At 36.1% G+C, this 24,491-nt stretch overlaps 1 protein-coding gene across 1 annotated transcript; it reads right to left on the bottom strand.

Moving 5' to 3' along the window:
- Window positions 1–703: 703 nt before the first annotated feature.
- LOC113234016 (zinc finger protein 771-like) lies at window positions 704–24,370 on the bottom strand. Its single transcript, XM_026469247.1, has 6 exons — window positions 24,100–24,370; window positions 17,542–17,765; window positions 14,585–14,725; window positions 11,198–11,517; window positions 6,616–6,766; window positions 704–2,820 (listed from the first exon to the last, which is right to left on the bottom strand). Exons 2-6 carry the CDS (start codon window positions 17,762–17,764, stop codon window positions 2,558–2,560), a joined length of 1,098 nt encoding a protein of 365 aa, XP_026325032.1. The 5' UTR covers window position 17,765; window positions 24,100–24,370; the 3' UTR covers window positions 704–2,557.
- Between the last annotated feature and the right edge of the window lie 121 nt (window positions 24,371–24,491).

A 24,491-nucleotide genomic window follows, 5' to 3' on the forward strand; every position in this document is an offset into this window, starting at 1 on the left:
TGTGTGAAGTAGACGCAGTGTATTTCACGAAGCTATGCTATCTTGCCGTGATCCAAGGCTCAATTATTGCGGTGGAACGGAATGGAAGCGAATTTTTACTTTGAAACATAGTACCAATCTACATACTTTACTGCATATACATAATAATGTGGACTACGATTTAAAACTACGAAAATGCTCTAGGCTTAATATTCGAGAGAGTACTATGTTCCATATGCGTTTATAAATTATTCTTTAATAACTTTGTTTTATGGTTCGTGATTGTACGCTCTCTGGCTTTCGCTTTGTTTGATTGCGATTGTAATCAATGCCCATTGAATCATATATCCACCCGTACTAGTGTAAATGTTTATCTACGTACCAAATGAGTAGTACAGTAAGTATATTCACGTAATAAATTAATAATCCGCTAAGAGAACCTCAAACCTTTGAAGGGGTTATTTCATAAGGTGTACCAATAATAAATTACTACAATGAATAAGTTGAAATAACTTGATTTATGTTTTTGATACTTGATTTGTATCATTACCGTCTTGAAATTGATTTGTACGGATAAATGTATATTTTTCGAGTTTACATTTTTATTTTGTTTTTAAAGGTAAATGTCGTAATTCTTACGTCAATAAAGGATTAAATAAAATACAAATAAATTAATTCAAAAATATTTATATCAGACTGGCCTAAATAAATTACAACTTAAAGCAAACTTAACTACTGACTTGACGAAACTTTTTAACCGTCAAAATGGTCCATGTTTTATATTTTACATTTGCTTATAAACAAAATACAGTTTTCATGTCTTGCATGGCTGAAACGGTTTCACCGTTAGACGAGTACGGTCAGGAAATGCACTTCTCTAAATACATGTTCAATACTACAGAACACTAACAAGTAGTTATGTCGTTTATTATCTAGTTCAGTCACTATAGAGATCGCATTTTCAAGAATGTCGCCTACGGGTACTACTTAAATTAATAAGTGACGTGAGACTTGCGCGATAAAATTAAGTGATGTGGGGGTATCTATAAAATGCGATTTCTCATTTTGGATAAACATGTCACACAAAAGCGGTAAGTATACGTTTACAATCATAGCTGTACTCTTTGGTGTTCTAGCCGTTGGACTCTTCCACAAATAGTCAAAGTTTCCTTAGTAAGCTCCCACATGTTTTTATTGTTGACAAAGTTCCCGAAGGTATATTCACGTAGTACTTAAACAAAACTATCATTTTATAAATTACGGACAAAAAGTAACTATTTATACTTATTACTAATCGGTAAGTTTCAAGCAATCACTATAATTGAACACGATTAAGACATGGCTCTTTTCTGATGATAGAAGAAAAATGTATTGATATATTTTACTCTTGTATAATTTTTTACGCGCGGACAACACGCGTGTCATGAACAACGCGTTTACGGCGCCGAAGTTGCTCAAAAATTTACTGGCTGCGACCGTTGTCCGTGAGTAAAAAATACGCCGTGTGCATTACGTACTGTAAGTACTGTTCTTCACTAGTTGTACGAAGTCAGAAAATTATATATAAGGGTAGTAATATGACATTTTGATTACTGGTAGGCAAAAAGTGGTAACACAGTCTTTTCATGTTAGCTGGTACATAATATAATAAGTAGTACAATGTACCGGGTGATACTACATTCAACTGAAATACTAAGTATATAGTATATATACTATGTTTATATACATTAATGCAAAAAATGCTTTAATAATCTAAGCAGGTATATGCTAGTCACACGAATTAAAATTAATTAGACATCAAAAACAAAAGTACTTTAATATTATTGGTCAATATTTTATATAAATTAAATAAAGCGTTTCACACTCGACTAAATAAGACACTTTACTTTGGTTTGCATTAGACTATCCTTATACATTATAAACCTAAAACTATGTAGGTAGTAATACCGTTAACCGGTTTCTGTCATACAGGCATCTTGTCCCAAAAATCTTATAAATAAATATCAATTGCCTACATGTCAGACATCACTATATAAACGGACGGATCCAGGTGCGGTTTGACTTTCTTATAATAAAACAAAAAATTTTACACAAAAATATAATGATTATACCGATCGATCCACGTTAATAGATAATATTCATTTAAGTGTGCTTTAGTGCAAATACGTTTCATAGACAAATATCGTCTATAAGGCACTGTGTTAGGTAACACTCATTGTTCACATATTTATTTACATTGTATAACATGGTTAGATTTCTAAAATACTTAGCTCCTTCCTACTCCTAATCCACAGACTTCTATTTTTAAAGGCTTCGCGAGTGTGTAAATACCCACACAACATTTGTTTTATAAATGACCACATTTTTTGTACTTTTTTACAATGAAAATTCTTTGGCTAATAACTTGAATTTTTATGCATACATACAATATTATTTTATGAATTCAACATGCTTAAAATGTTGGTAACTAGGTAATACGTACTCAATTTGTTCCAAATTCATCATGTAGATACCTCTTGTAACAGAAGTGTTTAACATAAAAGTTAAAAACGTGCTCTTGAATTATTGATTATGATGATCAATTAGTGACGAGTGGAGCCAAAGGCGCCGCTTCGTCTCTATAGTAGCGGTAGCGAAGCGGGGGCATGGAAAGCGGGGCTTCAGCAGCGTCCGAGTGTTGCGAGTCGCGATGGCGACGCAAGTCTACTTTGCGCTGGAACGCTTTGTCGCAGAGTCCGCACGAGAAGGGCTTGTACCCGGTGTGCTTGCGCATATGTGTGATGAGGTTTGAGCTCTGGCTGAACGCTTTCGAACACACCACACATTTGTGCGGCTTCTCTCCTGTAACAAAAAAAATATACCAATGAGTACTCCTAACATATTAACAGAACTAAATTTCGATACAAGTCGGATTTAATTCGCCTCGGTTTGACTCATGTGTCATTTTACATAAAATACCCCGTAATATTCTTGTAATGAAAGGATTCCAGAAGGGTTTCTGTAATTACTGGTGAAGTGGCAACATTTTATCAATAACACATCCTACGCATTCCGATTTTGTCCTTACTACCCTTACTAATTCATACTATCATATCACACAGGCATAAAAGGTAATTAAAGCTTGTATAACAAGCAAGCGCTACTTGTCATATCATTGCTGATTTATTATTTATAGAGCAGTTATCGAACTGATTTAGTATGCAATATGGTGTAGAAGTATACTGGATTTAACGACTTTAGCGGTAATTGTTTCATCGCTATTCGATAATGGTGATGGCACGCTGGCGAGAAATGTTTTTTTTTTCAAAATGCTCGTAGAAGGTATATTGATAAATAAAATTAAAAATGTAAATGTCATTTTATAGATAGAACAGGACTTAAGTTTACTTTTTGTCGGTGCCGTGATCGGCGAGCGCGTGAAGGCCTGCGAAGGCTGCGCGGCTAATTGCAGGCCGAGCCGCATTTTGGAATATTGATGATGAGGCATTTATCGAGAGGACGAGCGCCATGTACGGCCGCTGTAAATCATTGGAAACAGTGCGCGGACGTGACGCGATGTCTCTGGCCGAGACAAATATGTCTGCCACATTTTTTAGGTGCTTAATTCGTCTTGTTGAGCTTGCTGGAAGTAGTCATCGCAAATGAAAAAACTGACAACGTTTATTTTGCTACTCAGCAGCTTTGAGGGTCTTATTTTTATTTTCCAAATAACTAAGATAGAAAGAAATAAATATTTATTCCGTAAAGAAACAACACAGCACACATACATTTAACAATTACGAAACATGATTATAACATGGAAAAAAAATCGAAATAAAAAGGAGGAAAACTTACACATATATACACAACAATTACAATTATAACACACAAACAGGAAGCAAATAACTGTAACAATAAATAATCAAGCGATACAACATAAAGTGTGCATGGTGTACTTCTACGGAATCTGTCATCCACTCAGCTTGGTGTCGTCTCACTGACTGTACGTAGTACACACAATTTAGGTAAGCAAAAACAGTGTTTACTCTTTCGTGATACGATAAAGTTTTATAGGTACCTACGTACTTGTAAAAAATTAACAAACAATTAACACCTGCAGCTTATCGAACCTACTTCGGTTTTTTCAAATTTATTAGTGAAGTTTCTCTTAGGTACAGATAAATTTAAGTTACTACACAGAAGCTGTACTGAACTCAGTGTAATCCGTTGCAAATAAAATAGCAGTAGTTAAATAATGATATGTGTGGGAACAAGTCGCGTGAATGAAAGAAGTTAAAAAAAATAAAACGCGAGAGAATCGCGACCTCGGACAAGGAGATAGCAGAGCCGGAGCTGGTCAATGGGTACAGCAGGGTACAGCAAGCTCTGCAGTTTTTGCTACTATTTAACTCGGTTCAGTAAGATTCATGTTAAAACTGAAAAAATATCTAAGTTTTAGATATAAATAACAACATAATATATTTGCTGCTTCAGATGTTTATTATTACTACAAATATTATCACCTTTTCCTTAATGTAATTACAATAATTATTTTTATTTTACTCATATTTCGAATCTAACTACTTGTTGTAAAACTTTAATTAAAGCGATATAGAGACGAACGTTACCTTGTCAGTGGGGTAATACGTTTACACGAACGTACATACCTTACAAGCCATTCATTTAATTGGATTTTCATTTAATTTTATGAGTAAGCTTTTCGAATCACCAAGTATGTGAGTATTAAGACAATGGAATAAATTTAACGGAATTCCCACTGAGTGCGTGTAATTTCCTTGGAAGCTTACCACTTTTTATTGATTCAAAATTCATTACCGAACCATGGGGCGGCTGCGATTTGCCGCCGAAAAGGTAGTTGCGCTGCATTTAAATGTTTAATTCGCGAGACATCGCGATGTGTCGCGCGATTGCTTTTATTGGGTATGAACACGCCTCCGTTTTAATGAACTTCTCTCAAGTCGACCGTTTGCCTCTCCGGTACAAGACCTTAATTCCCACTAGTGTTTAAAAATCGAAGGAAAAATAGAGTACAAGCTGGAACGCCGACATTGTACTTGTTTACAGCCGTTTTGAACGAACCGCATTTAATTCACAATATAGGTAGTCTTGTCCTCTCTCCTTGCTGATGTCCATCTACATTAAAATCTGTCAGAAACCCTAATTTTCGTGGTTGCAACAAAATGTTTTGTTGTACCAAACTTATTATTTCCTCTATAATTACGCAACTTTTCGTATAAGAAAGTTTATTGAAAATGATAGGGTGAAGTTAAGTCGAGTAAAACGTAACGAGGGAGACACGTTAACACTTAGGAAAGTTCCGTTATGTATAATTTATTTGTCTGAAATATCTCCACCCTCTTATTACGTCTGTTGTGTCACATGATTACCGAAAAATCTGAAAATTTAATTCGAAATCGAAACAAAGCCACGTTGATGCTTATTATACCCTCCTTATTATAACTAATATAACGGCTGGCTCCGCAGCTGAGCTGGCGGAAAGAATAAAAGTAATGAGTACCAGGACCTTGGCTCCGACTACCTATTTACAGCCTTTGGAGTCGAAACCCTTGGCCCTTGGGGTCCCGGTGCCCCTTCATCTGTACAAAATTTTATCCAAAAATTTTACAGACTGTCTGGGAAACCCAAGGGCCGCTAGCTTTCCCAACGCATTAACATAGCCATACAAAGGGCTCGCTGCCATCATCTTGGGAACTTTGCCGCGAGGACCCAATTTTATTCATGTAATTTATTCCTAGTTTTACGTTCTAGTATTTATTGCGCCATACCCGTATATTATGAAAATAAAATACATTGAAAACTAATATAGTCGTAATTTTTAACGGTTAACATACTGGGATCGGCGAAACAGGATCTACAACCCTCTCTAATGCCTTGTTTAGTTTAAATTTTATTGTTAAGCAAAATCAGCGTAAGTAATTGACATGTACAAATTTTTAGGTGCTAATATCTCGAAAGTTCCCAAAATGCTAATGCGTTAGATAGTAGGAGGGTAGTAGGTTGGGTATTCAAACATGTTGCGAGCAGTGAGACTAGTCGTTGTGGGGCGATCATTGGTGGGGTCCAGCAGACACCTTTCAGGTGAAATGATGATAATGACAAATGTAACAATAATTGTACCAAACAATATCGCTCGTGAATTTTATTTGTCTTTTATGAGTCATGTCGTGACGCGTCAGAATGGTATCGGTTTCAAACACATAACACAAGGCGTCACGTCACATTGCGACATACTAATATAAATCTAGCCATATTAAATGTATAAAACCGATACCGTTTAGACGCGTCACGACACGACACGTCAGACAAATCCGGCTTTAATCTATTGTGCTCAACACAGTCTTCACGAACTACATAGGTGAACATGACACTCAATTATAATACAGGTAAATGAATAACAATAAAAATATTTGTTTTTAAACACGAAGAAAAATTCCTTACATCCGACTGGATTTGAACCAGTGTAAGTATGATGCCTCAACGTGGCTGCTACAAACTAGTGAAGTATTTTCACAAGAATTACATCAATATCATTGTAGTAAAACATCATCATATCTATTCAATAAAAAAAATATAATTTTCACTTTTTTATTTTTAATTAAATTTAAAGTTTGTTACCTGTATGTATATAGGTGTGTTTCTTCATGTCGGACTTCTGGTGGAACCGCTTTCCGCAGTACTGGCAGGGATAGGGCCTAGTATCCGAGTGTATAAGCAGATGTGTTGACAGTGTACTCGAGCGTTTGAAGCACTTGCCACATTGCTTGCACTGTTACAAACAACATTTCCTTCTTTATTTAAACATAATGTGGAACTGTGGAACAGATCTGACGGTAAGTATCTAGAAAGTTAAAAAAACGTGTTTTTTAATCATAGAACAATTAATTTTTGAACTGCCTCCGTGGCCGAACGGTTAGCATACCGGACTGCCACGCAGAGGTCCCAGGTTCGATTCCCGGGCCGGGAGAAATATTTGTATGGCCTACATTTATTTCTCTCGTAAGTTTGGGTGTAATTTGTGGTTGTCTATGTGTGTGTCCATGGCACCTGCGACACAGGGTTTCCCTAGTGCGGTGCTATGTCGAGTGTGTGCGTTATTTATTATTTATTTTTAATTGTTTATTTTCGTGACAGAAACAGTAGAGCTTTTTATACCTACAGACAAATTGTGTCGCTTGACTCTAATTAACATAACTATTTAATCAAGTCGGCAGGTACGGTTTTTCTTGCTTATCGCAAATTGCGTGCGTCTGGTGGTAAGCGACACGCCTGTGTGTCCATAGCAGTTGCAGTGCCACTCAGAGCTTTAAATGAAAAGATCTGAGAAGCACTGCCACAGTGCTCGTCACCCTGAGACTTAAGTTGACAAGTCCCATGTACCTGGAATTAGGTAAGGGAATTGGTGAAATCAGCACGGAGTAATGCTCACATTACTGCTTGACGGCAGAAACAGGAAAGGTGAACGAACTCTTTAAAAGAAAATATTGCTTCATAAAATTATCGATTTTAATTAATCTGTAACTTTAGCCATGAAATAAAATACTAGTATGGGTATGTCCAACGATGTATATAAGATTATTGAGTTATAGATTATTATTATTATTATTATATTACGGAGTATGTTAATTTTACATTGCCTTATAATATGGTTAAAATTTGATTTTTTATGAAATTATTACGTACAATGTTATTATTCTGAAGAAAAATCTTTTTTTAAATAAACTTGGTAGGTTAATTATGGGCAAATGACATAGAACAAAAGTTGTCAGCGTCTATCACCTTCAAATGACAGCCAGTAATAAGCTAATAACAGGGCTGATTTTTTACCCTTTCTTTGATTTCCTTCAGGAATCGTAGATACTACGAACACTTTTTTTAATACCCAGTAATTAAGTTCTAGTACCTACGTGGTTATTACAGTCTTCGTATTCTTCCGACGGTATGCGAGCTATCAAATTATTTATTATTTTATTAACTACATACATATACTATACATTATCCCTAAACTACGAAATTTTTAAATGGTCTAAGTTACACGTGTCAGTAAACAGTAACATGTTATAGATACAGTAAGAACAACAGCCTACGTACACACTTAGAAGTATTTGTACTGTGTTGTAAGAACAGTCTTGGATTTATTTGAACAAATGTAACATACAGCGTTACAAAATGAGAAGTATTCAAATTAAAATTCTGTGTGAACATTATCTAAGTACTTCTTTTCAAAAGTAGATACAGTGTACCTGTAACACGATGGTATTCAGCGTATGTACCTGTAGCTACAACCCACTCGCATACGTAGAGAGTATTACGTGCTGTCAATATTTGGGATGAGTCGAGTCGTAAACACTTGTAAGGTGTTTTGCGAGTTGTAAAGCTTTTGACTGATTTTTGATTCAACAGGAATTTTAAACCTCCTAAGGCTGAGTGTACATCAAAATGTACATAATATGTGATAGTTATTCAAACCCAGACAATATTATTCACATATATGATCCGAAAACGTTCAGTGTGTATATATTCAAATTTAGTGATATATTTTCTATATAACCATAGGGTATCTAGAAATATCTGTTTTCATACAAAGTTAAAGACATACCTACTTGTTTCAACCTGGAGCATATTATTATATTAAATAAATGTTTTTCACACTTATACCCCGTACTAGGTAAACCCTGTATCGCGGGTGCCATGGACACACACATAGACAACCACAATATCCAAACTAACGAATACAAATAAACGGCCATACAAATATTTCTCCCGGCCCGGGGATTGAACCCGGGACCTCTGCGCCGCAGACCAGCATGGGAACCGTTCGGTCACGGAGGCAGTTCATTTCATTCATTCAGACATTTTAATGTATGTGTGTTTAGCGCTTTTTCCATACAGTTTTTTTGTAGTTTGCTGTGTTGTAGAAGATTAGACGCTTTTAATTTTACGTCGACTATAACGAGTTGCAATGCATGTCCAGAACTTATTAAAGTTACTTCCCTAAATAGAGTTTGTAAAAGATATTGTAACGTAACTAGGTACCGTTATCGGGTATTATAATATCTGCCACTAATGATTGGTCGTTAAGTTTCTTGTAGTACGGGCGCAGTGGATGATCGTAATCCATGAGTCAAATTTGCACGCGGGCCCTGGGGCTCAGGGCACGGGACTCGCGACCCGCCGCCGCTCCCGCGCCCGCCTGTGACAGTTGGCCGAGCAGCTGCCCTGCGCCTGCGCACCGCCTCGCGCCTTACAAAAACTGGTACTTTTTTGGTTGCCTTTTTATACCGAAGCACTCTCTTATAAACAACACAGGTGCGAGGCTATGACCGTCCACATATGGTTATCGGCTTATCCACGTACAGAGGCAATATTTTATGATAGCCCGATGATTTTTAAAAAGGCGAGTGTCATTTTTTACCGTACATTTTATTATTTAAATACAGATTATGAACAGATATTGAATACAAGTGCATTGTAGCAATAAGTTAAGTTAATTTTCGCCATATTTATAAGCGATTTTAAAATAATCGGACCCTTGGTAATAAAGTCACATGCGATATTACATCAAAAGTGCTTTTAACACACGAAAGTTATAAAATAATACGAACTTCATGAAACAAGTATCGTATGCGTGAAATTTTATAACTCAATATTTAAGCATAAAGAAATTCTCGACTTATGTCGTTCGTAGAATCATTAAATCTCTCCTGATAATTTGTCGTTTTGCAGATATGGCTTTATTATAACCAAGGGTGAGGCAAGTTTTTTTTCTTTTTTTTATAATATCAAGTGCCGGGTCGGACAAGTCGTGCACCTGAAGGCAAGCTACACGCCTGTCCATAACAGTTGCAGTGCCACTCAGCTTCTTAAATCGCAATAAAATGTTAGGGGCACTGCCATGTGCCTGTAATATCACCAGCACCTTTAAAAAACTGGAACACAGTAATACTGACATTCTACTTGGCGGCAGAAATGGATAAGGTTGCAGTACTTCGCTGAACGAACTCTTTCACGAGGAGCTCTGTTGTGCTAAATTATACCATGTGACAACGTCTGTCCATCGGGTAGGGAAACTACGTACGTCCAGTGGCTAAGACTGTCTCTGACATAAATACTATTTTTCGTCGGTTAAATTCATAAATGGTATCAATGGTATGGTATCACAAAAAAAATCCGTACTCCTCGTAACCTCCATTAATGTGAACTTTTGAGTAAGGACAAAAAACGGAATTACTAGAAAATTATTTATCCAAAATAAAATCCAAAAACGGTGTTACGACATTTTCAAATTTAGCCACAAGAAAAGATGCTCATCGATTTTATAGCGTTTTCCACTTGGCACATAATTTTTTCGCCAAGAATTGCTATGAGAGCCCGTTAGCAGGCAGCAGGTTCCACACGGGTTGCGGGTTGAGGGGTACGGGGAAAACAGTCGCGTGGCTCGCACGTGCCTTTTCCTGCATTGCTTATTAATTACCTCCACTTACTTATTAACGCATTTCATTAAATATTTTTGTTAAAGCTCATAAGAAGTCAGATAAATCTCGACAATTACAGAGATCGTAGAGATACAGACGCCATTTACGGGTTGCCTTTACTTTTCAACGCTGCATTGGAGATATTAATCCCAAATAAACGCAACCACTCAATTTAATGATAAAGTGTGGAAAACGTTGAGTGGCGTAGCAACATTATTATCGCAGTATGACACAAGATAATTATTCGTCCAATTATACACTGCCGTCGTGCATCGTGATATTAAAAGACGGAATTTTGATTAAAACAGATGCGGATTTTTATAATGGCGGCGTAGAAAAAAGGAAAAGTACAAAAATGGCGAGAAGACGAGCAAGAAGTCGCAGCCTCGTGCGACGGTGGCGATGCGCCGGCGGCGGGCGCGGGGCGCGCGGCTCGTCCCGATGCGTGGCTACTTATTAAGACAGGGGCAGTTTTTCTATTTGATTTGCTAAAGAGACTAAAACTGGTACTGGTTTGCTATTTTAAAGCATTTTGAACGGAAACTGTACAGTTACTTTGAACTTGTTAATGGAAGTTGCGGCGATGCAACTAACTCTAGCTACGTAAGTATAATAGTGAGTGAGTCTTGCTCTTCAGTATAGGCAGCTATTTGTGTCTGGGTGTTTGTTTTGGATATTCTAATATTGAAATTAAAATAAGTTAAGGATTTTACCGAATTTCTTACCTGAAAGGACTTTTCATTTCTATTTTCGTTCTTCAATATTAGTGAGAAGTTGAGATCAACTGGCGGAGGAGGTGGTGGAAACGTAGGATGCGCAGGTGCGGACGGGCAGCGCTGTAGTTCTGCACTTAAAGGGCGGTCAGTATCAGCAATGCTGGGGCACCTCTTCACCAGTTCCAGTGGCGCATCTAAATCGTCCTGGTCTTCCCAACGTGATACTGGGGACTCTGCGCCTGCGTCACTCTTCTCGCGCTCGCATGCACTTCCCGGTGACCATATTTGGCGATTTTTAGTTGACAAATTTAGCGGTAACTCTTCGTCATCTGCAAACAAGCGAAGATGAATTGTACGTTTTGTTCTTCATACTTTTATTTATCCTAAAGTCGGACGAGTCCAATCGGACGTCTTTGAAACAACTTATGAAATCTGTACAGGTGTGTTGCTGTTTGCCAACTAGTTACGTCAGTGTTTACTAATTGTATTGTTTCAAAATTTAATATTTTTACCATACCTGAATTCTCATAGAGCTCTTGTTAATAGTGTCAAGTATGACATACAATGACATTAAATTGGATTGCATTTCTATAATAGCGCCATTTAAATATAAATCTTTGTCTTATGTTTGCTTATAGTACAGCTTGTAATTTCTCACACGGTACCTCCACAATGCTCATTGAAAAGCAGAGCCTGTACAAACCTTTAAAAATACAAAGTGGAAAATTCGGTACAGGCGAAGTCCAAAAAGGGAATTCCTATTAAGAAAAAAGATTTTCGGAAAAATCTTCAGAACGTAGCGACCGTTTTCATATTTAAATCAAGTACCTACTTCCACAGCTAATTGCCGTGTGTCGTTGGTTCGTTATCTTTTGTAACATGGTTTTGTAACCGGTACGAATGAGGATAAGCGGCAATTTGAATACAGAATTGAACAATTGGTGGTTGGTGGGTTTCCTTGGTGCGTAGGAAGCGCAAGCTTGTGGAGGTAAACGACATGTAAACTGCGGCGTGTCGCCGTTGCCAGTTATTAATCGCTACTTTGCACTGATAGCTATTCTAATGAGCATCGTCAGGAGTAAACCTCGCAAGGAGAGCGAGGCAAACCGTTTCACAATCAAGAAACTAGAAACTTCGCTGCAAACTTCTAGATTAACCTAATGGTATTTTTGTTTTGTAAAACTGTACGTATAGATGTAATATGGGTGTGTAAGTATAAAGATTTTTATTGTCGATAAAGATGGTTAATAAAAAAGTTATTTGGTTATTTATAGATAGATAGACAAGTCGTTTATTTATGAATCACAGTACATTACAAATAAGCTTAAGACATAGGTAGAAATAGTGTACTGGATTGTTATATATATTTTTTGTGATACTAAGTGCCGGAATGCACGAATCGTATGTCTGGTGGTAAGCCACACGCCTGTCCATAGACTTGTCAACATATGTCTCAGGGTGTCGGGCGCAGTGGCAGTGCCCCTCAGATCTTTGCGATTTAAAACTCTGAGTTTCACTGCAACTGTTATGGACAGGCGTGTAGGTTACCATCAGGCGCACGAATTGTTCGTCCCGTCACTTGATATTATATAAAAATATATATGTATATATATAAGTTGACAAGTCCTATGTACTTGTGATTTCACCTGCACCGCTCACATTTCTGCTTGGCGGCAGAAATAGATAAGATGACAGTACGTCTGTGAACGAACTCTTTCACAAGGAGCTCTATTGCTACTATATCGTATCGGGGTGTTATGTTGAGTATGTTGAGTATGTGTATGTTGAGTGTACTGTGTCATCAAAAGGGCGATAATTGTGCCGGGTCCTAAAGTCGCTATAGGTCCTAAAGTGAACTGATAAAAAAGAAGTAAATCAGAACAGAGAATCATTACGCTGTCAGAATGTGAGATGTTGGCGAAACTTTTACTCAGTGAATTTAAGAGAGAGAAAAAGGGAGAGAAGGTAAAAATCCTTTAGAATCGTAGCAGGAATATTATTTGTAGTTTCTTTACAGTAACAATTAAGAACTATTAAAACAAAATGTCAAAAGGAATACAAAATTGAAAGAACAAAAAAGTATAAACTATAACAAAAAGTATGTGCTGCTGCTGTTCGCGCACGTAAATATATAATTATAATATTAACTGCACAAGTAAATAGGCAACTACATAAGCTAAAAAAGGTGGAAGAGGTAATTGGAAAGAAAAGAAAAAAGTGACAAGTGCTTGTGCGAGTAAGGAGTTGTCATAGTATTATGGTTATCTATTTGTGTATGGGTTTCAAACTTTCTATTAATGTTTTTTTTAATAATCACGCACACACTCAACATAGCCCCGCACTAGGGAGACCCTGTGTCGCGGGTGGATGGACACACTCATAGACAACCACAAATTACACCCAAAATCACAAGAGAAATAAATGTAGGCCATACAAATATTTATCCCGGTCCGGGAATCGATCCTGGGATCTCGGTTAAATAAAGGCACGTAGACAGTTAAGTTAAAATGTTGTATTATAATAATAAACATCACATACGTTGCTCTGATTTCAAAGTAAGTAACTAAAGCACTTGTGTTTTCTATGGAAATCGGAAACAACGACGCGACGGTACCACAAACATCCAGCATATAGAAAAGTTCGTTTCTTTCTGCATTGACCAGGTCGGAGAACGAATCCGGGACCTTAGAGATGGCGACATCATGAAAACCGGTGAGCAAGTCACTCGACCACAGAGGTCGATAAAAATTATACCGACAATGCTGTGAAGGTAAAACGTCTAACGTGAATTTGGAAAATATTACAGAAGAGCGATTTAAAGTTCTTTTTTAAGAAAAAAAAATCATAACTCTATCTTTATTTGTTATATGGAAAAGCTGAAACTTTCTAGTTTTCCATATAACAAGTAAAATTAGAGTTATGATTTGGTAAAATCTTTCCAGCGTTGATATAATAGATAGATAAATAGCTTACAACTGAAGGTAAACGTAAATAATAACATTTACACCAATTACCTGGTATCAAATTAGAAAATGCTTTTACTATGAGTACCTAGGTGCTAGTTTAAAATGTAATAAGAAATGGATTTTATTTATTTTTTCATTAATATTAATCTGTAATAATTTATTGTTTGTGATATTGTATTTAAAATTTTATCAATTTTCATATTTTATTCAATATTGTAATTTACTTAATACTGTTTGTTGATTTAGCCTTAAGTCTTACCATTGCGTTTGGTTTGACTGGAAGCAATATATATGTAATATATAACTACATAAATAAATAAATACCAGAGCAACGGAATTCACACCGGGGCACTTCTCAGAACACCCAGACCAGTTCATTTACTATATAGAACAGTTCATTTCCTAGAATAGAATAGAATCTGTAGCTTACCTTCTCTAGGCGGTGTATGCCTGGTCGCTTCGATTGATGGCCTGGCGAACTGTGGCGTGTTCCTGGGCAGCAGCAGCGGCCACACACCAGCACCGCCGTACAAAGCGCCGAGGCCGCTACAATACATTAGAGCTCCCAGTTCTGTGCAACAAAACCTTTAGATAATTTATTTGATGTAGGTTACGTCTCAAATATCTATTTAATGAGTAATACCAACAGATTACACATGCATTAAAAAAAACAATTAGTAAGGCACAGTTCTTATGTATAAGTCATTTCAAATACAAAAATTATAAATCCAAATTGTTCATTAAAGGTACTGAGATTTAATTGAAATAATTGATTTATGAGTTCGAAATAAATATTTGATTGATGTAAATATGACAGTGCAATATTTAACATTTTGTGAAAGACAATATAACAATGAAAACATAAGTATTAAGCTGTTGCAAAAATTTACGAGTTAATTTATAAAAAGAATCGTTAAAAATGTCAAGATCAGTTGAATTGCAATTAAGAGTGAAACACACAGAGAGCGGGTGCGGGTCGGGCGCTTCTCGGGTCGGGAGCGCGGCGGGTCTAATTCCGTGTATTTATATGGACGACAACAAACCGGGCGCGAGCCCGTGCGCCCGTCTCGCGTAAAATACACGGAATTAGACCCGTCGCGCTCCCGACCCGACATGCGCTTGACCCCCACCCGCTCTCTGTGTGTTTCATTCACGCTTTATTGTGTTATAACAGCGGCATATTCAGCACAGGGACAAGCTTAGGATTATTTTTTGTAAGTGGGTCAACCGCAGAAAAATGTATCTTTTTAAAATTTACATATCCTTCAACTTAAAATTTCTTTGTGACATTTAGTTTTGAAAATAGACTAAAACTTTTTCTTTTCTGCCATGTTTATTCTTTCCACCCATGAAATATTTAATTGTAGGGTAAAATTATACAATATATTCAATACTTTCAATGTCAAAAAAATGAGGTTGAAATACCCTTCATACTTTTTGAAATGTCCTACCGCGACCATTGTATCCATTGCAATTGATAACTTACGTTTATAAGCAATTATACTGCCAAAGTTTGGTAGTGATTATTCTTAAAGCTATAATAAACCATTTTCTAAAAGCTGCTTCAATATATCTTTATAATTTACATGGATAAAATGGTTTCATTTATTGTACTCAAATAAATCAATTTCGTTACTCAGTGTTAGTTATATAGCTTTTAAAAATAAATTGCTGCATTTCTGAATATACACAATTTTTTTTTAATTGGCAACAGTCTTTGAACCTTGTTTTAATATTTGTAATCAACAGCCATTTTGTTACGTCAAAGAAATTGGACGTTTGAGTTAGGTAAGTATTTTGTACAATTTTTTATCAGGTGGTTAACGACTGTTTTCTTATGAAACTGTATTTCTGAATATTTATTTGTTATCAAAAGCTACTGATATATACATACATACTCCTAAATTAATTGAGATTTCACTTGAAAGGCAAATGTTGAGCTTAAAAAAAATTGACGTAAGAATTTATCAGATATTCTTAACAGTTTCGTTACGTTAAGAAACTGAGAAAATATGAAGTTGCATATACATTAATTATAATGACAAACAAACTGAAACGTGCATAAAATTAATTAAAAAAAATTAACTATAACTAATTTTGTTTGCAGAAATGACAACCATGACGTATGCCAAAAGGCAAAAAAAATATCGTGAACGCTTGAAAAAGGACCCCATTAAATGTGAGTTTTGAGGAAAAAAAACATTCACATAGAGTTAAATCAAATAAGAATAAAATAAAGTATTCAAGCGATACTCAAAAAAGTAAAGTAAAAAAATAAAATTAAGTGGATCTAATGAAACAAAAGGAAAAGAAAGACAACTAAAGATAAAAACACATACATAAAGGAAAAACGGATGAAAAAAGTATAGAAAGCCAGCAAGACGTAAATATGGAGTGTGAGAATAAAACAAAAGAAAGAAGAAACAGTACCGAAAAGAAAAGAAAATAAGAGTAAGACAGCAATTTTAATTTTGAGATTGTAATGCATTAAAAAGATTTATTGTTTTAAATATGTTTATTTTGTTATAGTGAATTATAATGGTCATTTGAAAGTTCTTATCCAAGTAAAATTTCACTCACTAGATGTATGTGCATTGTGACTAAATGTAAATTTTATGTTAATGTAATGAATAATGTGATTTCTGTAGAACAGAAATTATAAAGAAAAATAAATATTTTGGTAAATATGTTATGACATTTTACTTACTCAAATTTAAATATATACATGAGAAGCCAGATAACGATATTAGTCTAGTGACCTTGACATATGTGTTCGCAGCTTTATATATCGGTTTCGTTATTTATCAGTTGAGTTGCGTTTTTTCGTTTTGGTTCATTTTTCTGCGTTTGACACGCGTACACATGTGCATGAGTGACATGCGTACGACAAGGTGGTAGATAAAAAAAGTTTTGTTATTCTGTGTCTGGGATTGTTCTTGTGGGTATATTGGCTTGTACATGTGCAATGCCAACAACAAACAACATAACAAATATCATCGCACTGTCTTAGGTACTTATTTATAAGGCTGATTGGTTTTGTTGCAATGCTGGTATTAGCCGGAAAAAAGTCTCACTAGTACCACTGTGGTACTTGTCGGAGGTGCTAGTGGGAACGAAGGGAGGTAAATAGGTTACTACCTTTTTACATTCAAATCGACAAAAAATTAGACACATCGTCCAATCGTTTTGACAAACGTTATAGTCGAGTAGTAAGATTTTTGTTCTCTAAATACTTTAAATACGCATTAAGTTTTCTTCAAAACTATAGACAAGGATTTCTTGTTGGAAAAGTTGTAAGTACCCAATAGAACAAGAATTGTATCATTAGATACAAATCGAAATAAGTCGAACATATAGGTTCACAAGTTGAAAATTTCATTTTTTTACCAGTGGCTCTAGCGTACTGTTTGAGAGCTCTTCCAGCTATTTCAAGATCGCCAAATTGCAGCAGATGAGGTGGCAGGGAGTCGGGTGATTGTGGGGGAGAACGTGGAGACGTGGGAGAATTCGGGGACACACTACGGTCGGGAGAGGGGAAGCGGTGCGCGGGTGGCGGGGACGTCGCCTGGAACTGCTCTGCCAGCCGCGAGAGGAGCACGTGTCGCGACATCCTGTGAACAAAATCATGTTGTACATTTAAACTCGAATACCTACTTAAGAGTGGTTCCACATGGCGAGTTTAACAGCTCGCTACACTTGCGATTTATAGGCGTTTGCATCGATGCAAGCAAAATCGTCTACCTTTACACACGCACGTGATTTCAGGCAGCAATGCAAACGCGATGCAATCACGCGACTGCATAGATACGACCTCGCGATTGCATCTCTACATTTGGGATTTATAGGCGATTGCATCGATGCAATCGAGCGTTTGTATCGGCGACTGCATCGCGTATACATCGCGTTTGCATCGCTGCTAAAACTCGCCGCCTGTAACAGCTCTTAGACGGAAAAACCCTTCAAAACCGGAATACAGTAATGCTGACATTACTGCTTGGCGGCAGAAATAGGTAAGGTGGCAGTAATTCCCTGGACGAACTCTTTCACAAGGAGCTCTACTGCTACTAATGTATTATAACATCAAATCACCTAAAATATTGACCCCAAATCATTAAATGCTGTATTATGTGTTTGTTATTTAGGTATTTGTTCTAGAAAGTGATATGTCTTTTAAAAATCGATTTTCCATGACATTCAATGGTAGCAGTGCATTGCAAGTGTTTTCAAAGTCATCAATTGTCAACACCAAGTTTCCAGTGCAGCTGATACAACAGAAATAATTTTTGTCTTTGGTGTGCCTAGTTTCGCTACAGTATTTTTCGACTAAGGTATAAAAATACCGTAAAAACAATTGAAAGTTAAAAATGCTGTATTCGTTTTTTATTAAACCGGAACATAAAACACGAATTATCAGTTTCGGACTTCGTATATTCTAGAAAAGCGTCGATCTATAAATCGAAATTTAAAAAAATAACGTGATTTTGGTAATTGCGCGTGGTACGTGAAACCATAAACAGAAATATGTATGGAGTAGGTATAATTTAACTATAATTTTATTAAATGTTTCCGAAATCTGCTAATAAAGAGCGAAAAAATTTATGACAAGTACAAAACACACGCACACAAGTATATAGTTCATTAGGTATGTAAGGAATGAGGTCAGGAATTACCGTTAGGACACGTATAGCTATTATCAAATTATAATAATAACCTACATGTAGAAAAATTTAATTTATGAAGATTTCACGAGTAGATCAAATACAATAGCGATATGATCGTTGTTTTTACGTGTCCACTGTCATTAGTGTCCACACTATATGGTTATTTGTTGACAGAGCTCTCAGGCTCGATTAATCGCGCCGCAAGCAACGCCATGACAGTGAATCGTATTAAAAGCTCAATCAACCAAATGAAGAATCAGAATAATGGACGCGGCGCCCGCTGCGTATGCGCATTAATAATGCACACGTCGACTAAAACAATCTTCATTACGCTTATACGCATTAGATTATCTATGCGATGGATTGTGTGAGACAATATTTTCATTACAAACTCGGGTAGTAAATCATAAGTAATGAACGATTGCCATGATTTGCAATATTTTCTTGCTATCGTCCCTTTTGGTTGTAATAAATGAGGGGGCACAATTTGTTTTGCTGTTTGTACTAATGTAAGCTTTTGGTTCGATAGTAATCTGTAGCTAGTAATAACTGGGATGATCCCACATAAAAGCAAAATTTGGCTTCGATTTTCTATGAATTCAATTACGATCACAAAAATTATTTAAACGTACAGCGTAAGGCAGGTCGTTGTTTCGACCTTTGAGGGAGGTCTACGTCCAGCAATTAACGTCTTTCGGCCAAAATGATGAATGAAAGAAATAACGTTGCTGCATTACGTACCCGTAATTTTGTTCGTTGTAACATGTGAAATTGTGAAAATAAAGTTTTCCATATATCGGGCTATAAATATGTTTTCAGCGTCAGGTGCGTGTTTAGCGCGTAATTCAGTATATAGCAAATACAGTCCCGGACACATAATTCGAGCCACATTGCATTTTTATCCTTAAATGGTTACAATATAAAATTATAGTTATCGTCGAAGAAAAAGCTTTCTGCGGTTTTTTCAATTAAAATTTTCAATAAGGACTTAAGGAAACGACGTTTAGTATACCAGTTTCCATGTTCATAATAGTTCTTGATCAATCAAGCATTGTTTAAGCTAAGGGCATTTAATATTGAAAATGCAAAGTGGGTCGAATTATCTGTCCGGGAGTATACATAGCTGAATTATAATTACACTATGTGTAATTACACTCGTTGAACGAATTAACGATACATATAAATGGACAAGTGCTTCACTCTGTTAAAGTGTTTAGCTTACCGACGAGGTAAATCCTTCAATTCGATTATTTCTTATTAACTACATAAATATAAGATAAACAAACAGAACAGGAACGATATAATGATCACTACACCAATTTTATTTGTTAATAGTTTTCTGTTATTTTTGTAAATAGCCATATTTATTTATTAATATTATATGACCCGAATTTTGTGAACAAAATATAAAGAAACAAAATTCGAAAAAAAAAACAAAACGAATTTTGAAAAAAAAAAGAAACAAAAAAACAAAATAAGAACAGAACAGGTCTAAATATTAAGTCGGCGTAGTTCTTTAGAGGTATCGAGAAGCAAAATACAATAGGCTGCCTTATTGTTGAGCATCAATTTCTTCCAGAATTTCCTTCTTTTTTTGAGAAAGCTCAAACATAGTGGTGAAGACCTGAGTGGTCCAACGGCTTATACTATAGGCGCTGGATGAGGAGGTGCGCATTTCGATTCCCGGCAGGACCAAATTGGGGAAATTGCAAATTGATTCTGGTCTAGGTATTCCGGGAAGTGTCCTAGAGTGTTGTGTGTGAATTCCGTTGCTCTGGTACTCATAGTGCAGGATATTTTCTAGTTTGACCAGGCAATTGGTGTGATTGTCTGGCACATCACATTACAATAGTTTAGTTAGAGTCTAATGTAGATAACAAAAATAATAATAACGAACATAGATTCATAGCCCCGCATTAGGCAAACTCTGTGTCGCGGGTGCCATAGACACACACCGTCACGGGATAAATAAATGTAGACCATATAAATATTCCACCCGACACGGAAATCGAACCTGGGACCTCTGCGTGACAGTTAAGCATGGTAACCGTTCGGCCACTGAGGCATTTAATGTATTTGTTGTAAATGTGTTTGTAGTGTTGTTTAAAAAAACAATTCTGCGTGAACTATATTAGGCTCCGTATTCATTGTACTTGCCTGTTTAAAAATCAACCCTGAATATATGCGATAGCAATTACAGGTTGAAAACGGTGAATAGTCTCACATGTTCGTTTAAAACTGTAATCCGTAGTATCATGTACAGTTTAATCATAATTACAATTGAAATAGTGATTAAATATTGCATTACAGACCGTACTCACGTAAGCGATGTCATTTCATACTTACAAATAGATAAAGCACCCGACGCTATTACTGCTAATTGGCTAACAAGTTAACTGGCGGGTTGTATAGCCATTTCTTGTTCCAATAGACTTGCTTTATAGTAAGGACTTCATTAAAGGTGGCGGCAATTACCCGACCACCTTCATGTGTTTTTTTCTTAATGTTAGTGGGAAAGTTGCAAGTGGTGATGGAATCAATTCAATGTAGAGACTTCTAATTGCATTCGACTTTGATGGACGTGGTGTAGCTATCGTTGTAAATTTCATTTTAAGAATTAGCTAACCACTAGCTATGGGTGAAATTGGTGATTTTAATAAATAACTAAACTACTATGATACATAATAACACTAAATTGAAATAGATTATAAGCGATGTCTGTGAATGACGTTGGATCGTGGGAAACCTAATCTGTGTTTCGCTTAAGTTAAAGAATTTGCCACCACATTCACATACCGTTTGACACGTTTTTTTTCTATACAATATAAAAAGATGGTAAGATGGTCCTAAAGTTTGGGTCCTAGTTTGCTTTATTCACATTTTATATCCGTTCGCATTTATAGTGCGTAAGTATTCAATTGTTTGTCGGCCTCTTGTCTGACGACTTCAGTGGCCAAACGGTATACGCTATGGACGCTAGATGAGGAGGTCCGGTAGAATTAATTTGGGAAATGATTTCTAAGTTGGTTCTGGTCTGGGTATTTCGAATAGTGCCCCGGCGTGAATTTCGATGGTTTAGTACGCCTACACGGAATTCCATGGTTTGAGACCAGGTATTAGTGTGATTGTCTGGCATATTGTAGCTTTGGAACTTTGAAAACATGACGTTCTTATCGACGCAAATATGAAGGGTCCGGGAGATGAAAAACATCGAAAAGGACGGTGATTTTCCCAATCACTTACGTGATCAATAAGAAAGTATTGCATACATTTCACACGCTTATACTCGTCGACTGGGTCATCATCTAATTGCCTGAAAATTTCATTGATCAGTATTTTCTATCCTTGAATCGAACCACATAATTAACCACTTATATATATATATATAAACGCATTTCCATAAAAGGAGGACATGCCATAATTGCTTAACTTAGACTAATGTCTACTAGTACAAAACTTAGGAATCCAATGCTTAAATTAACAAGACACTTTTAACATGTATTAAGAGTGTCTTTTTCATTGCAGGAATTGGTTTAAGACGGATGTAGAAATCAGAGATACTTCCAATTGTATGAATAAGAGATACTTTCACTTCCACCTGAATTTATCAAAAACATACCTCCTGACTTTTTTGACTACAATATACTCCCGGACATAAATTCGATCCGTCTTGTTTTTAAGAGTCTACAAAAAAAAGTTTTCCTCGAAGTTAAATTTTCCGTTTTTATGAATTAAAATTTTCAACAAAGGCGTATGGCAATGACGTTTAGTATACAGTTTCTGTAGTAGCCTAATGATTTAACCTACCGCCTCTGAAACAGTGTTATCTCATAATACAGTGGTATCATAAAAAAAAACATTTTTTTTGCATGAGGTGTTTACGTATAATTATTAGCTGTCCACTAAATTTAAAGCCACAAATCAATCTACTCGTACATACTAAATAAATCACAATGTATTTGCTATTAGTAAACAAAAAAATCCAAATTCGAAAACAAGACTAGTGAATTGGGGTCGCCATTTACCTAATCGGTAGCCACAAGGCAAATCAACTATGACTTTTGTTGTATTATAATTACAAAATTTCCGTTTTAGCTGTGTGGTGAGACTTGCTTGCTTGTTATAAACAGATTCAAGAAAAAATACCTCGACAATGTTTGATTAAAGAGGTTTGTGTTCACAACTGTTTTCGGGACCATTATTGCGTCTTGTCGTTGTGATTGTAGAAGCAAAGCACGTGACTGGCTTGTGCTTTGTTTCAATGCTTCATGTATTTCAAAATGCTTTATTGTAATAAGTGCTTACATAGAATATATTTGTTATTTTTCTTTGGGACAGCGGAAATTTCCCGCCGTAAACTCTTTTATCTCCTTGATATACCGTTGGTAACTTAGTAGAGAGAACATTTGCCTTCCTAGTAAGAGGTTCCGTGTTTGATACCCGATTGCAGGGACCGTCTCGGTGCCTTTCGATGTATGACGTCCTTAATCAGTATTAGATCGGCGTTGTGAAGACTCGTGCCCAGCAGTGGAACATACATAAGTTCAAGATGATGATGATGAAACTCGTTGAAATTGTATACGTGGTTAATACAGAATACCTATTCCCTACTTAGATGTGTCAGTGTGACCAGCAATGGAATGCAATACGGTTAGTGCTGAGAGTACGAAGACATAATGATACCAGCACCAATCAATAGTGTGTATATATCTATTTAATTATAATATAAAAAGGCATATTAAAATAGAATTTATAATGAAAAGGTAAGCACACAACCAACCTAAAGAAAAATTTATAAATAGGTAAAGTAGGTCGTGCTTATTTTTAATCAACTTTTAAACAATTTGTATTCTAAATCAACAATATAGATTACATAAATTTGAATCCAAACAGTTAAAGTAAACTTAACAATCATTAATGCTCATCGGACTATCCAGGATGTCTGATCATGATTTTGGCGGGAAAGGTGTCTTTATTGTTTAATAAAAATAACTGTTTTTACAATTTATATTTTGGTTTGCTTCTCTGCTTTCTTATACTATCTTTTATGTTTAATTATAAAAATAAACCAAACTCGTGCAATCAAATAAAATAACACACTGAAGTTCAACTTTCATCAAAATTAAAAGTTTCCTTAATTCTTTTCATTAAAAAACAAATATTAAATAGTTGTACAAAACCTAGCATGGATGCTCGAGGAATGGATTCATGATTAGTTTAAATATATAGAATTTGAGAGCGTAATAATCGCACACATCAAATCGCTGCGTACACGCGTGCTTACCTTGTGCGGAAAATAAGCTGCGGCTTTTCCTCACACTATTAAGACGTCACTCCCGAAAAACTGGCTTTGATCCTTCAATAATACGTCTTAATTAATTCAGTTCATAGATCACCAAAAGTATTTAATTACATTTTATATAAATAAACTTGGTCCTCAAAAGTTCATTACTTTAGAAGAAATACGTAGTGTATCGGAAGGCTGTGTGTGCGGCGAAGGGTCGCAATGCGAGCGCGGTGTGTCGCGCTCGGCGCTTGGCACCTGACTGAAGAAGGCTCGTACGCCCCGACCTACCCGACTGCCTCCACCGTAACGTTATTTTTTTCAAAACTCAAGCTAACAAAAAAAGAGTAGGTCGGGCGGAGGCTGCGTTATAACGAAATGATTTGATGAAA

This window comes from Hyposmocoma kahamanoa, unplaced genomic scaffold (assembly GCF_003589595.1).
Source record: "Hyposmocoma kahamanoa isolate Upper Pololo Valley unplaced genomic scaffold, ASM358959v1 102, whole genome shotgun sequence".
Taxonomy (NCBI): Eukaryota; Metazoa; Arthropoda; class Insecta; order Lepidoptera; family Cosmopterigidae; genus Hyposmocoma; species Hyposmocoma kahamanoa.

Coding starts and splice junctions, on each gene's coding strand:
- LOC113234016 (XM_026469247.1), bottom strand. CDS start 17,764: ATGTCGCGACACGTGCTCCTCTCGCGGCTGGCAGAGCAGTTCCAGGCG. Junction 14,726..17,541: donor ACAGTACGCTAGAGCCACTG/GTAAAAAAATGA, acceptor TTTGTTGCACAG/AACTGGGAGCTCTAATGTAT. Junction 6,767..11,197: donor GAAATGAAAAGTCCTTTCAG/GTAAGAAATTCG, acceptor TGTTTGTAACAG/TGCAAGCAATGTGGCAAGTG.